The sequence below is a fragment of the Callionymus lyra genome, chromosome 1, assembly GCF_982586985.1.
Source record: "Callionymus lyra chromosome 1, fCalLyr1.hap1.1, whole genome shotgun sequence".
Lineage (NCBI taxonomy): Eukaryota > Metazoa > Chordata > Actinopteri > Syngnathiformes > Callionymidae > Callionymus > Callionymus lyra.
The window spans coordinates 2,846,289-2,860,933 of record NC_141818.1 but is presented as its reverse complement, the minus strand read 5'-3'; the positions used below and the strand labels follow the sequence as shown (position 1 = coordinate 2,860,933).

The 14,645-nt window shown below is 37.2% G+C and overlaps 2 protein-coding genes and 2 non-coding genes across 4 annotated transcripts in view; all 4 read right to left on the bottom strand.

The window, feature by feature from the left end:
• Positions 1–5,502, bottom strand: part of LOC148087431 (rho guanine nucleotide exchange factor 28-like) — a 54,672-nt gene extending 49,170 nt beyond the window's left edge. Inside the window, exons 1-3 of the mRNA XM_087788048.1 lie at positions 5,470–5,502; positions 1,360–1,501; positions 635–744 (exon numbers count right to left, since the gene is read on the bottom strand). Of these exons, the coding sequence (XP_087644174.1) occupies positions 635–744; positions 1,360–1,501; positions 5,470–5,502 (285 nt within the window). The remainder of the gene's footprint in view (positions 1–634; positions 745–1,359; positions 1,502–5,469) is intronic.
• A 1,225-nt stretch (positions 5,503–6,727) lies between these two features.
• Positions 6,728–13,809, bottom strand: utp15 (UTP15 small subunit processome component). Its single transcript, XM_087788055.1, has 12 exons — positions 13,669–13,809; positions 12,412–12,523; positions 12,234–12,326; positions 11,986–12,170; positions 11,615–11,793; positions 10,233–10,358; positions 10,024–10,159; positions 9,870–9,954; positions 9,037–9,192; positions 8,871–8,972; positions 7,834–7,967; positions 6,728–7,235 (listed from the first exon to the last, which is right to left on the bottom strand). Exons 2-12 carry the CDS (start codon positions 12,499–12,501, stop codon positions 6,941–6,943), a joined length of 1,581 nt encoding a protein of 526 aa, XP_087644181.1. The 5' UTR covers positions 12,502–12,523; positions 13,669–13,809; the 3' UTR covers positions 6,728–6,940.
• On the bottom strand, positions 7,483–7,559 carry LOC148087430 (small nucleolar RNA SNORD71). The gene has a single exon (XR_015709248.1). It is a non-coding gene; the product is annotated as a small nucleolar RNA SNORD71 (small nucleolar RNA).
• LOC148087429 (small nucleolar RNA SNORD71) lies at positions 8,395–8,471 on the bottom strand. Its single transcript, XR_015709247.1, has one exon. It is a non-coding gene; the product is annotated as a small nucleolar RNA SNORD71 (small nucleolar RNA).
• Positions 13,810–14,645: the final 836 nt, after the last annotated feature.

Genomic DNA, 14,645 nt, shown 5'->3' with positions numbered 1-14,645 from the left:
GATACCATGAAACATATTTGTTTTCTGACCCTGAGATAACAACGGTTAAAAGTCCAGGTTTGGCGCCATTTTTCTGAATCTGTCGTGATTGGCCGATAATTGAGCTCCTTTTCTAAGTCGATGCAAGCATGATAAAGGGATAATACATTTTTAACTAAATTAACTAAATTTTCATGGTCTTTCAATGTCATTTAAAATATTTTCGCATTTTTAGTATTTTATAAAAAAAGAATCCCTGGGCAACATGGGGTACTTCAGCAAGTGTATATATAAAAATATTGGTATAATAGTGTCAACAGATAATATTAAAAAAAGTACTGAGCTACTTGATCAAACACTCGGCCAATCATTGCGAATTAAAAAGAAAATAGTCGGACTCATTTTACCCTTAAATAAACTAAACAAATTCAACCATTAAATATCAAAAATATTGTAATTTATTATTTAAACAAATAATTATTCAAATATTTATTCAAGGCTTAAAACATATTTAAATTTAAAAAAAATCTAAAATTTTCCACATCTGAAATGTTACACTCAGCCATTCAATATCCTGATGGCAATGACACTCTTCTAAATAAATAAGTATTTTCCGCATTGTTATGTCGATATTCTACATTTGAAAAAGTTGTACCTGCGCGTCGTCTTGGACGTACTCCAGTGTAGCCCCTCCCACCCAGGTGAGAGGTGTCTTCTGGGAACACGCGTACGCTTGGACGGAGACCACCTCAGCCAGGTTGTGTCCTGGAGCGTGTCACAGGAAACACACATTGAAAACAACAATAATGATAATAATTCTTATTTTATTCAAAGAAAAAGTTGTGAAAATGATCATTATTAAAAATGTGAGGTGAAAAACTGATTTGTAGTTAAGGAACTTTTTAGGTGAAGGAAGATTATTAAGATAAATTGATGGTCAAATAATAAAATGTAACTATATTGTCGGTCACAGCAAGAAGGCAGTAAACACAGAGTCTGGTTCTACTCAAGGTTTCTGCATGTTAGTAGGGTGCTCTAGTTCAATCATTGTTGCACTGGGACCTGTTTTTCTGTCATAAAGTCTTACTTAAACTGTTTGTTACGATTTAGCACTTTGAATAAAATGGATTTCTGAAGATGAAAAGCATCAGAAATGTACAAAAATGTCCATGTTTGTGTGGCAGGATCGTCATGAAGGTTCCCGTCATGTCAGAGAGCAGCGACTCTGTGCCGGGGCCTCACTAACGCTGATGTATTGTTCATGGACTTGTTTTCCTCCTGAGAGGAAGCTGATAAGATTGTGTTCCTTTCCAGACATCAACCAACATGTGTGTGTGTGTGTGTGTGTCTGAGGATTTGAAACACTAACAGAACACATACCGGGCACTATGAAGTAAAGCATAACATCGTGGCGAGCTCTGGTCACATGGACCAGCGTGGATCCTTCCAGAACAATATAGACTTCGGAATCCTCCAGCATGGAGTCCAACACCTCCAGCAAGGCGAATACTTTGGCTTGGCCCTGAGAGAGAGAGAAAACACACATAAAAGTTCAGCTCAGTCAGGCTCATTTGGGAGTTAAGAGTGTATCGAGATGCAACGTTTGTGAAAAATAAAGAAGATTCCCTCGACAGCATTCCTCCGCAAGGTACTATAAAACCTTCACCCTCAATAAAATAAGGAATGTCTTTTTAGTGCGGACAGCGGAGAGCGACGCTGATCCCCGGCAGAGCCGAGGAACGGTCGAACGAGGGCGGCGAGGTGGGTTTTTTTAAAAAACAAAAGGTTAAATCTGGGTGTGATGAAATGTCGGCGTCAACTTCCTGACGCTGTAAATCCTGCTTTAAACACATTCACGCTGCGCCGGCGAAGATATGGGTCGCGATTCATTACACGTCTCGAGTTAAACTCCCGTCACGATAAAAGACAAACATCTGAAGCACTCGACTCTTAAATAGTCAAACAAAGTGAAATTCTACATCAGCACTACACGAGTACACGATTAAAAACGTCATTTTGTTTGAACCGAAACTGTTGTTTGGAAAATTAAATAAAACAATCGTAAAAATATTTATTGTTACTTAATAGTTAAGTTTAACAGTTTATTTAAGGATCTGTCTCGCCTGCAGTTAATACAAAACTCTGCAGCAAGAATTCTGACCCGCTCTAGTAGAAGAACTCACATTTATCTGATCCTTAAAACTCTCTGGTTTTGGCTTTTTTTTTTTACATGCAACCAACATGTGACTGTAGGCTTTATTTATGAGTTATTTACTGTTTTTTTTGCGAGTTGTAATTACTTGTTAAGTGGAATTTTATGTTAGCAAGAATACTTTTTCTATAGTTTCATCTGGATTTAGTTTTTTTTTAACTTTCACTATCTATTCTCTCGCTCTATTAAATTAATACATACATTTTGGAAAAAAAACATACGTTAGAATCTCTTAACTCAATTTATTGTATTCGTTTTTTTTGTTGTGTCTAATCAAGAAGGAGCCATCTCTCTGCAGTTAATACAAAATCATTCTGACCAGCTCTAGTAGGAGAACTCGCATTTCTCCGATCCTTAAATCTCTTCACTGGCTGCCAGCATGGTTCCTGAACACACTTCTGGACCAGAGGAAAATAAATCCTTCCAGACTGTTGCTCCTAAGCTTTGGAACCATCTTCCTAGAAAGACGCTTTACCAATAACCTTTACTTAATTTACTTTAGTTAACCCTTCCATTATCTTTGGGTCAAGGTGACCCAGACGTGACACATAGAAGACCACAAAGATGTTTGTTTTTCAGGCCACCGCAGTATAATGTTACTTAATTAAATTTGAATGAACAAATCGTAACTATCATTAGACGTTTTAATTATTGTTTTTATGATTATGATTATTTTTCCAAAACATTTTCGGTTCATAACACACAGGGTTAAAACAGTTAAGAGTGCGAAACTATTACAATTATAACAATTGAGTTTGAGACCCATGCATTATACGATACCTTCTTTATATTTCCTGTATATCCACAAACTATACAATTATGTGTTCTCGCCCTTAGAGGTTTCGAGTAGAGAAAACAAATAAAAGGAGTAATTTATTTTATTAGAGGTTTTTGTAATGATTTCACCAGATGATCCTGAGTTTGAGTTCCTGAAACCAGGAAGAAAAGATTTAAGAATGAAAGGTTATAATCTACTCTGGTTATATAATAGCCAAGGATTCGTCAGCTATTGCTTTCCGATCTACTACGAATATTAATTTTATTTTAATTTACATTACAAAAGTGTTTAGTAAGGTGTATTTATGTTGATCTAAATTCAAATTATTCTTAAAAATATCTTCATGTTTGATAATATACCTAAATATTTGCTAAACATTGAATAATTATGTCATATTTTAATACTACTATTATATATATATATCATTATATATTCGTGATAAATATTTGGCATATTTTAACCGCCCCCTAAATCTTAATTCCCTGCAGACCTACAACATGTCGAACACTTCAAGCCATCAACTAAACAAAGGACATTCAGACACTTTGACAGATGGAAAAGTAAATTACAGAGCTCGACTTCGTCCTGATCGTACGCCAGGTACTGTAGTGAGCTGACAGCTAAATTATTATCGCTACGCGTGATGCATCTCCTCAAAGATCTGACCCGGTTTCTTTGAACGCTCTGGAGCGCATGGAGTGATTGTTCAGGTTTTTCTGCTCCAGCAGATCCTCACCTCCGGGTTAACTGATCCCTCTATTCTTTGACACAGAAGAGAACCGAGTCCTTTTATGTCTGACGCTGCTTCTCAGATGCCAAATAGGAGTTGCCTCGGCACAGTCGCTCGGACTCCGACCACTAATGTCCGAGCGGTCGCTGGACTCCGACGCAGGAATAGAAACAACAGGATCCGACTTTCAAACGGATGATGTGACAGGAAGTGTTGAACAGAAGCTGCACAAGTGTTATTAGGAAATGTAATGTGTTGGTTTTAGGCTGATGTTTTTTAATCTCACAAATTAATAGTTATGTTGGAATTGTGGGTCAGATTTACAAAAGGTTTGTACATATTTATTATGCATTATTTTCATACAAAATAACCTCAGAGTAAGGCAAAGAGCAACAAATAAAAAACGAATTACTTTAACTAGTTATTTATCTTAAAGGCATCAGCACTAACTTAGGTAACTATATTTTTAAATTTAAAGTTTAAAAAAAACGAAACATACATTTCGCAGTCTCAAGTGTGTTTAGTAAGATATTAGCATGCTAATATGCTAAGCTAACGGCTACTATCGGTTAGCATTAAATACTTTTATTAATATTCCTATGTCTAATAAATAAATACGACAGCAAACACACAAGTTAAGAGTAAACATTGATATCTTCTTTTCCAGCAAATTAGTTTTAAGTTTATTTTTTCTGTACCTTTAGTTCGAAATCTGCAGCACCTGGTGAGCTAATGCTAGCGTCTGTGGCTCATCAATGTATTCCGGATATAATACAATTATTTGACATTTTTACGAAAAATAACTATGATTAAATAATATTTTATTTTTAGAATAATTTCACAGAAAACAGACAATATAAAAAATGATAACTCCACTTAAATACTTTATAACTTAAAAAATATATATTATCTACATAATAAATACAGGTTAAAGATCTTTTGATAAGAATTTTATTTATTGAGACCAATACAAATTTGAAACAAAAAAGATTTTTATTTGAGTCATATAGTCATCTGTATACGTATTTTTGTGTTTTTTTTAATTTACCTTCACATAAACAGAAATGTCCTGGAAACACAAGTAGTCAACACTGAATGTACAACCATACTTATAGTAGAATTTTTAGGAAAGGGAAATGTATTTTGAAGCAATATTTGTTCATCAAACTGGGTCAGAATGCATGAAAATCACTTTTCGTCTCATGATAAATGTAAGTATTTTACTACGACGCACTTGTTGATCACAATCTCATTCATTGTGTGTTGAACGGTAAAGCCCAGTTGTCAAAGTGGATCTTTGATGTGACGTGTGTCACCTAAACTCCTCAAACTAACCTCAAAAGTGTTTTCCAGCTTCGACTCCACATACGTGACATCACTGTTCAAACAAAGTGAAAATACCAGAGAGAACACAAATAAAAAAAACATGCTGATGAATGAATAAGTCAATGATTGGCTAAAGGTTATACAAACAAATGCTTTGACGCTTTCATCCCGGCTGTGATTGATGTGGTTATTTTCACCCAGAAACTATGACTGAAGAAACATCCACCCAAGAACAAACAAAGTCTTGTTTGATCAAGAAATAAAAACACGTCCATCATGTTTCACCTGCTGACCTAAGATCATTTGGAATATCCTCTTCTTTTTTATTTAATAGGGTTAACTCATCTCTGTGGATTTCACGTCTAATTTGAAGATAATTTCCAGGGAGGGAAATGAAGACATGATTGGATATTAAGGTCTGGCAAAAGTGGAGCAGATACTCACATAGAGAGGAACCTTCCTTCTGCTCAGCTCCATCTGCACAACATAAGAGGAGTTTAAATGTGTATTTACTGCTGAGAAAATGATTAGAAAAATGACACTTTGGATTAAAGTTGTTGCATCAAATATCTGCAGCAGGGTATAGATCTTTCTACCATTGCCAAAGTTATTTAATACATGTCTTGTAATTATCATTTCACTTTTACCGGATAGTATTGAAGCTTCATTTTGTGGTCGTTAAATTGGAATTAAAAAAAGGAAAAAAAAGATGATATACTTGCCTTTGACGTTGATGCTGTGCGTTAAACATCCAGGAAGTCAATAATTCAACTAAAAAAAAGGCGAAAGTTTGATGGGATCAGAGCAGTTTCTCTTCCTCCACTTGTCCATCAGCAGAGCTTCCTTCTGCCCCGCAGTCTGCTGAGATATGATTCGACATCACTTCTCCCTCGCGAGTCACTTGAACTCGCTCCCCCTAGAGGCCGGAGATGACACTGCGATCTTCAATGGGATCAAAACTTCAAAGAAACGACAGAAACTAGAAAAGAGTGCATTTCTGGATGAAAATGTGGTGTGAATACTGGCTCACACAATTGGTAGTACTGGAAGTAGTAGGTGAATGAGTAGTGGAAGTAGTAGTAATAGTGGAAGTAGTATAATAATTAGTAGTTGTGGAAGTAGTTGTTCAAGTAGTAGTAGAAGTAGTAGTTGTGGAAGTAGTGGAATTAGTAGTGAAATTAGCAATAGTAAGGTAAAACTTTATTGATCCCTCAGGAGGTCTCCAATTAGTAGTAATAGTGGAAGTAGAATAATTAGTAGTTGTGGAATTAGTAATTTAATATATATATCTATATATAAAACATACCAATTTTATTTTGTTTTAAATAGTTTTGAAAATGTCACTTAGTGGAAACGTGAGAATATAAAAAAAAAATGTTATACAGGTGTATATACATTCACTTTTTTGAATTAAATGTTTAAATACATTATTATATAATATATTTCCTTTTTTTTTTTTAAATCATATTTTGAAACTCCAATTCCATCTTTCAACTGGACGCCCCCCCCCCCAAACCCAAAGAGTCAGTATATAATGTGGCCCTTGAGGAAACATAATGCTCACCCCTGCTTTACATAAAACCATCGTACCAAGCACGGATCCTTGAGGTTCTCCGACTCACCTTGAATCACCGTCACCTGCTCCTCAGTGAGTGAACGGTTCAGCATCATTGGACCAGACAAGAACAAACATCCATCAGAATGTTGTTAATATTACAAAGATTTATTCGTATCTGCCTATAAATGTCAAGATATCATGAAACGACTCATCGACGAGGGTTCAAAACACACATCCAGGAAGTGAGGACATCAAAAGCAGATGATGCTTCACATCCTCAACAAGTCTCCAGACACAAATGATTCATGAGAATCAAGTTCTTTAAAAAAAACAAAACAGATGTTCAGTTCGTGGGCATCAGGAGGCCTGGAGCTGAGGTTTGGAAGCGCTTTCCTGGGTCAGACCGTTGGACCTGCTCAGTCCGGGGCACGGCAACTCCTTCTTGGGCTGACAAGAGGCGAACATGGTGTCCAGCATGCCCAGCACCTCCATGAGCTCCAGCTGGAAGTCGATCTCTCGCTCCACCAGCTCCTGGAGCCGCAGCAGCAGACGGTCCACGACCGGAGACTGACCGATGACGGAGCGGTAAATGTCCAGGATCATCTCGGCCGCCGTCACCAGGATGGGAGCAAACCTGGGGTCGACCACGTTCCTGTGGAGGAGAGAGAGTTTAGACATGTGGCGTCCATCCATGAGTAATTATTAACCCAAAACTTCTTATGTTTCTAACAATTCCATTTTTTTTTCTTAAACATGTTTAACTTGTAAATCTTTCACCATCTTATTTTTTTTTGTTGCATTTACTCTGTTCCAACACTGGGGGGCGGCAAACAAATATATTAAGTCTTCTGTAGTGTTGCTTTAAAGATAGAAAACTACACAAGGGCTAATTTCCAACACAAAAGTTGTCAGAATCTTGAGATCATCATGGAGTTCAGCCGATGGATCACTCAATAACATCATCACCCAACTTGTTTCAAGACATTCCTTAGAAACGTATACACATGTACAGTATATTTCTACAAATTATTAAATTTTATTTCTACATTTGTCAACATTTTAGTTCTACTTTTTTAAAACATTTAATTTCTACATTAACAAGTTTAATTCCATTACTACAACTAATATTTTTTTATTTTAAGAGCAACTAATTAATATCAAGTACGTTGGTCTAAAGCCAGAATGTCTGGCTGATCAAAGTTATCATTTCACAGGAACTTAAAAAAAACGTTAATACTTTTACTTCGTACCCGATTAAAAAGTTGAGGATCCGAGCCACGGCCTTCTCGTCCCTCCCGGCCAGAGCGTTCCTCAGCGTTCCTCTCCTGTCCAGCTCCTTCACCACAGCCACTGGGACCTCTGGCTTTTTGTGTCTCGTCCAGACCTGAGGAGAGACTGGTGTCATGGACAGGATACTCAAGTACAGGAACATGAAGTTTCATTTTGTAATTGTAACAACTGGTGCAGTAGAAAGGTCATCTCTTTTGACCTTTTGAAGCACATCTACCGCATTTAAGGTCTAAATCTAATCATCGGGCTGTTTGTTCTACACTTTGCTTCATGTGGGTCAGAGACAGCAGTTGCTTTAATTTCTATCCAGACTAGAAATACTGATGGCTTTGAGGACCTCAGGAAGAGAACAAAATCCGTTCTCACAATAAAAAATACACAAGTGTAGCCTTTAGTTTTCACGATAGTTAAGACTGTTGCATTTACTTTGTTCCAACACTGGGGGGCGCCAAACAAATATATAAAGTCTTCTATAGTGTCGCTTTAAAGATAAAAAACTACACAAGGGCTAATTGTCGCCACAAAAGTTGTCAGAATCTTGAGATCATCATGGAGTTCAGCCGATGGATCACTCAATAACATCATCACCCAACTTGTTTCAAGACATTCCATAGAAACGTATATACATTTAATTTTTAAATAAAGCATTTTCTAGTTGAACACAAACCAATGCGTCAAATCTGGCCCAGCGAGTCATTTTTATGTGGCCCACAAGAGCTCGACTCTAAAAACTGACTCAAGACTCAATGTGTGATAGAGGGTCAAGTTTAAAGATGTTTTTGGCCATTATTTCCTCATTTAAGACGGTAAGTTATTGATGTTTGGACAAAAAAGTTGTACGTCTAACTTGGCCCGACAGGGTCATCATTTATAAACTTTGGCCCCGGCCTTGTTTTGAGTTGAAAGATGTGGCCCCTTGATCGATGGGAGTTTGATACTCCAGCATTCAGTGGACTTTTAAAAGCCCCCCAACCTGACTGGTTTAGAACCCGCTCACCTCCAGCGCCGTGTCCAGAGCCTTCGACACGTTGAACTTCTTCAGCTGCTTGTCGTACTGAGCCAGATGCTGCTTGACGGGTTTACTGACGAGGAAATCGTCCTGTCAGAAGAATATGGGATTAGAAACACAAAAACTCTTAAGTAAAACTTTCCTAAAAACATACCTGCTTAGGTACGTAGTTCTTCCCTTTGACATAAACCCTGTATGTCGGGCCGCGCCGTCGCTGGTTTTGAACCTCTTTGGAATCTTCTGGACTTTTCCTGTGTTTGATGCTCAAGATACTGTTCGTCATCCCCACGACGACCGACTGGTCATCAGGCTTCACGGAGAAAGAAAATAATTATAAATTATTAAAGCGGCAGAATTCACTTTCATACTTTCCATGAAGATTAGTTGCCAATTTTTTTTTGTATGTGGTTTATGTCTGTAAGTCTGAGACGGCAAATGGATTCATTTCTATTTATTTTATACATAACACTTTTAGCACATTTTTGCAAGTATTTGCAGGGAATATATGAGGTTATTAAAGTAACAAAATGAACCTTCTCACTTTAAATGCATGTTTAATTTGCTTTAATCTTAAAAATGCCTTAATAAACTTATCTTAACAATCACAAAGACATACATTTTACTGTGCAGTGAATCGTTTATTGTATTAGAGAAAAAAAATGAAGAGGACATTGAAAAATAGCATATTTAGGAAAATAATCGCAATTATATATTTTTTTCTATAATCGCACAGCACTAGTCAAGACTGTTGCATTTACTCTATTTTAACAACAGGTGGCGCCAGAGAACAATCTGTTAAATTCCCCGCAGCGATGCTAGCCTACATCGTGATTAGGATCCGATTTTCAACATGTGTTGTCAGAATCTTGAGCTCATCATGGAGTTCAGCCGATGGATCACTCAATAACATCATCATCCAACTTGTTCAAAGTATTATCAAAGTAATGTTCCTTCAAAATAAAAGCACATTCTAAAAGATATACTCACAGCCAGAGCCACACTGAGAATGGAGGCGGCGTAGTCGAAGTTGTGGACGACTTTATAGGTGGTCGTGTTGTAGACCTTCACGTGCCTGAAACAGACGTCGTTACTATGACGATCCCTAAAAGAAATCGTGTCACATGACATCACGTGCACGCACCGGTCCAGAGACGCCGTCAGCAGCCTCTGTCCACTGCTGCTCAGACACAAGCTGGTGACGGTTTTGTGATGATTCCTCAGCGACACCAGGGGTTGACCTCCTTTGAGAAGATCCCAAATTTTGACATAGCGCCCGCCTGACGTGGGAAAAAGAGTCAGATGCCCTTCAATGACCTTCTTAAAAAACTCAATGTCAAAATGTTGCATCACCTGCAGACACGAGGAGTCCTTCTGAAGGGTAGAGGAGCAAACTCTCCACCGGCTGCCCGTGATCCATCGTCAACACGCTCTTGTCCGTCCTGACGTCGAACACTTTCACCGTGTGGTCGTATGAACCTGCAGCAGGAAAACAAAATGGCATTTCTTTTAAATAGGACGTCACAAGGAAAATTACAGACTCAATCATTTATAGCAGAGCAAAGTGCTGTACAAGTCCTTTGACTGTATTTATTGAGACCTAAAGATTTGAGCACGTAGAACATTTTTCTGACAGCTAACAGTGTTATTAAGTCGCGAAAAACTGTGACAAAGGAATGAATGGGACGAGGTCAAAAAGTCGCAAATCTGCGAAGTTTTTCAAACATCCCCTGCTCTGGGGTTTCCACGTAAACCATTGAAACTTTAAAATGTATAGTAGAGTTGGGCCAACTGACAGAGTAAGATTTAAAAAAAATTGCTCAGTATTCTCCCCCGTCTGTGACGATCCTGGCATGTAATAGTTGTATTAATTTCCCATTGACAATGAATGGTGCTGGGGGGGAAATAAAAATTAATCTTTGTTTATCCAGAGGTCGACATCTCTGGAATTCTTTGGCCGAGACGAACCATTCAAGCTTTAAAATGAAGACAAAAGTCCAGATAATCAATGTGGGAATTGACCCTTTTGTAGCTTTTATAGTTTTTTCGTCACAGGACAAAGTGCACAGCAACACTCTAGCCATTTCCTGGCTGGGACTTATCTAGTTCTTTGTGAAGATTTAAATTATTAGGTCATATTTAGAGGAAAAATTTGGTTATTTCAGCTATTCTATTGGCATATTACGTTTTATTTTATTTGTCGATTCTTGTAATCCACTCATTTCTCGCACTTTGATCCCCTCTTTTGGCTTTACGGCCCCTCAGAAAATTCACAGTATATAATGTGGCCCCTCAGATTATTGCATTGCCGACCCCTTGTCATATCATTAAGCATAACGTTTGATATTGTAATTTCTAATAATCCAAAAAATACATTTTCAATGGAATATGAAAGTGTTCAATACAAGGTACAATAGTTGCAAGCTACTTTTTTTATACAGAACATTTGAAAATACCATATTTTTTTTAATTAATATGTAGAAATTGAATCTATATAATGAATTAATAAATCAATTCAGGAAGAGAAAGCGACAAAACAAGTCTTTCCAACAATATGACGGTTGCATTTACTCTGCTCCAACAGTGGGGGGCGCCAGAAACAAATATGTGGTCAGACTCTTGAGCTCATCACGGAGTTCAGCCGATGGATCACTCAAAACATCATCATCCAACTCGTTTCCTGCGTTTATAACTTGACACGTCGCCATGTTGGGACAAGTTTGATGAGAACTTACCCGTGATGAAGAGATCCGAGTTGAGTTTGCTGGTCACGCCACAGCGGATGTAATCCGTGTGTTCCTGGTACGTGTTCAGATCCGTGGCGTTCGGGATGTCCCAGAGTCGACACGTGTAGTCGTCCGACCCCGTCACGATGTGGTAGCGGTCCGAGGTGAAGTCGGTAACGTGTACCGCCCTGAGAGGGAAGTTTAAAGCCATTAAAAACTGTGACATTTATCATTTATTTTAAGTAGTTTGTCCGATGTGTTGTCATAAACTTGAGATCATCATGGAGTTCAGTCGATGGATCACTCATGAAATAATCATTCAACTTTCACCAGTCCAGGAAAGAATGTTCACAAAGTACTGTAGCTAATAATATACATACTTTGTGTGTCCCTTGAACATCCTGAGCGCCACCTTGCCGTCGACGTCGAACAGCCGCACCCTCGAGTCCTCGCACCCCGCCACCAGCAGCTGTCCATCGGACCGAAACCTGCCGCAGTACGCCGTGTCCTTGAACTTGGTGAAGGATTTGACGGGCTCCTGCGAGAACGGCCCGTAGACGTGGATCTGGAACGACAATTCAAAGTGTTACGCTTTGAAAAAACACGTTTTAAAAAACGTCAAACTTACTCTTGTGAACGCTGTGACTGCAAAGTTATGAGGAGCGACGGGAGAGAAGTCGATATTCGACACCGCGCCGTACTCCTTGATCTGGACGGGAGCCTGTGAGGGGAAAACAAAAACAAATCAAAGGGTTAAATTGGAAGAACAGTTTGAGATGTAGTCACAAACCGCCGTGAGGTCTTACTTTGTAGTTCTTCCAGTAAAGCGTGTCTTGTGTGACCTTCTCTCCCAGTTTAGGATAAACTGGGATTTTGGTGGGTTTGTACGAGGCCATCGCTGTGACACAGAAAGTTCTCCTGGAGACAACAAACGAGTAACCAGTTAAAATGTGTAGAGTTTTCATGCATTTACATAGGGAGGGGGGGTGCATGTCCAGGCAGGTTGCTTAAAACCTTTCAAATGTCAGGGGGTTTTGAGTTTGTGCAGCATATACTTTTATCTTTGCATCACAGAACAAAAATGTTATTCATAGTAAATTCAATTAAAAATCCTCACCCATTCATCCAGTTAAACAAATCTAGTAGAATCTACTTTCATTTAATAACTTGCTCAGATAGCTATTTTGGTAGAACACATCACTTTTGATTAAGAGGTCGTGGGTTCGAAACCCTCACTTGACATTTTAAGTGTCCGAGCAGACTCTCGGCTTCTTTATTTAGCGATGGCGTTTATTTTGGTTGCACGGCTCGTTTTTTTCCCATGTTGGAAGACTCGTGTACCTGCAATGTAATGGCTTTTAATACTGCGTTATGCATCCCAAGATAGTTTTTTTTAAAGCCACAACAAGGTTATATCATCACTCAAAAGCACAGAACTGCTGTGCGATAACTCTTTAACACAAAAAAATAAGAGTTAAAGAAAAATTAACATTGAACAATATGTATCCCTCTTTTTCCATTTATTCAGAGTTCATAGTTTTACTTTTTTTTTTAATTATTCAAAATACGACACGTTATTTTGAGGAATGGGTTACACAGGAAAAAAGTTATATTTTTGTTTAAACTTTCTTTAATTTTCTAGGTTTTTCCAAAGAATGTACTACATTTTTCCTAGTATTTGTTCAATCTTTGACTTATACACAACCACCAAAATTGTTGTGGAAGAACTTCAGATACATTTTAGTGTTTATAAACAACTTTGTTCTCCAAGAGGTCCGATTTATTTTTACTTTATGGAGTTAATAAAATGAATTTATCAGAGTTTGAAACGAGTGCAAAAACCATATGGACAGACTCAGAACACGGTTATCCTAATAAACATATATGCGTTAAATAATGCGCAAAATATTGATCTTAAAACACAAGTAAGCGAGAGAAAGTGATCGGATGATATTCTTTATGTAATTTTCCACAGAAACGACGATTACGGAAAACAAAAGTGAAGCAGAAACGTGTTCATTTTTACGGAGGAGACACGAAGAGATCACGTGTGGGATCCTTACCTTCGACCGACAGATCTAGAAGTATTTCTTCACTTCTAGTACAACATATGTTGTAAATGTATTAATACGGTGCAATAAATTAGCTAAAGCAAAAGAAAGCCATTTTAAGCGGCTATCACGTTGCCACAGCGTGAGCAGGGAGCCGCCATGACTGGAGAGAGTGACGACTTCCGCTTTAAAAGTCTTCGTCGAAAGATTCATACAAACTAAAAAGTTTTTTTTTTGTTTATAACTATCAATAACTGATAGTTTAATTCTGATTAAGAAAATCGATTTATTTAAATTCGTTTTGTATGACGCAAAAAAATATATATATTTGACTTGTGTGACGTAATCAAACGCGACTCACGTTGTCTTTTCTGTGTCGCGTGAATGAAACAGTAATTGTAATTTTTTACAGCCTAATATTTTGTATTATTCATTTTTAATAGAATCCAGACGTAAAATATATAATCTTTGTTTATTTATGTATTCTTTGTAGTATTGTTAAAAATGAATTTAAAAAAAACGAGGTGTACACTAACATCAGATAAAAAAAAGTACCAAATGGTGAAAGATAAAAACGTAATAATAATAACATAATTATATTAATAATAATAATAATAATAAAATACACAGTTTGGATTCGCTCACGAAAAAAGTTGCCTAACAACGACAACTGGCCAATCCACAACAAGTAACGCGAAGATTACAAGTTATAAAGAATATATATAAAATATATATAATGAATAAAAAATAATCCAAATATTTGCATTTTCATTTGCTTATTGAAGAGAATACTTAATTCATTTAAAGTAATTAATTACAAGTAAATAATCAAGTATACCTATTAATTCGCAAATTCAAATGTGAATATTTGGAGTGTATTTTACAAATAATCAAGATTTTTTAATGCGATACAATGATTTTTACAAGACGCATATTATTGCCATCGCGTTTATTTATTTTGGAAAAGTTGCGGTAAATCTATTTGCGTC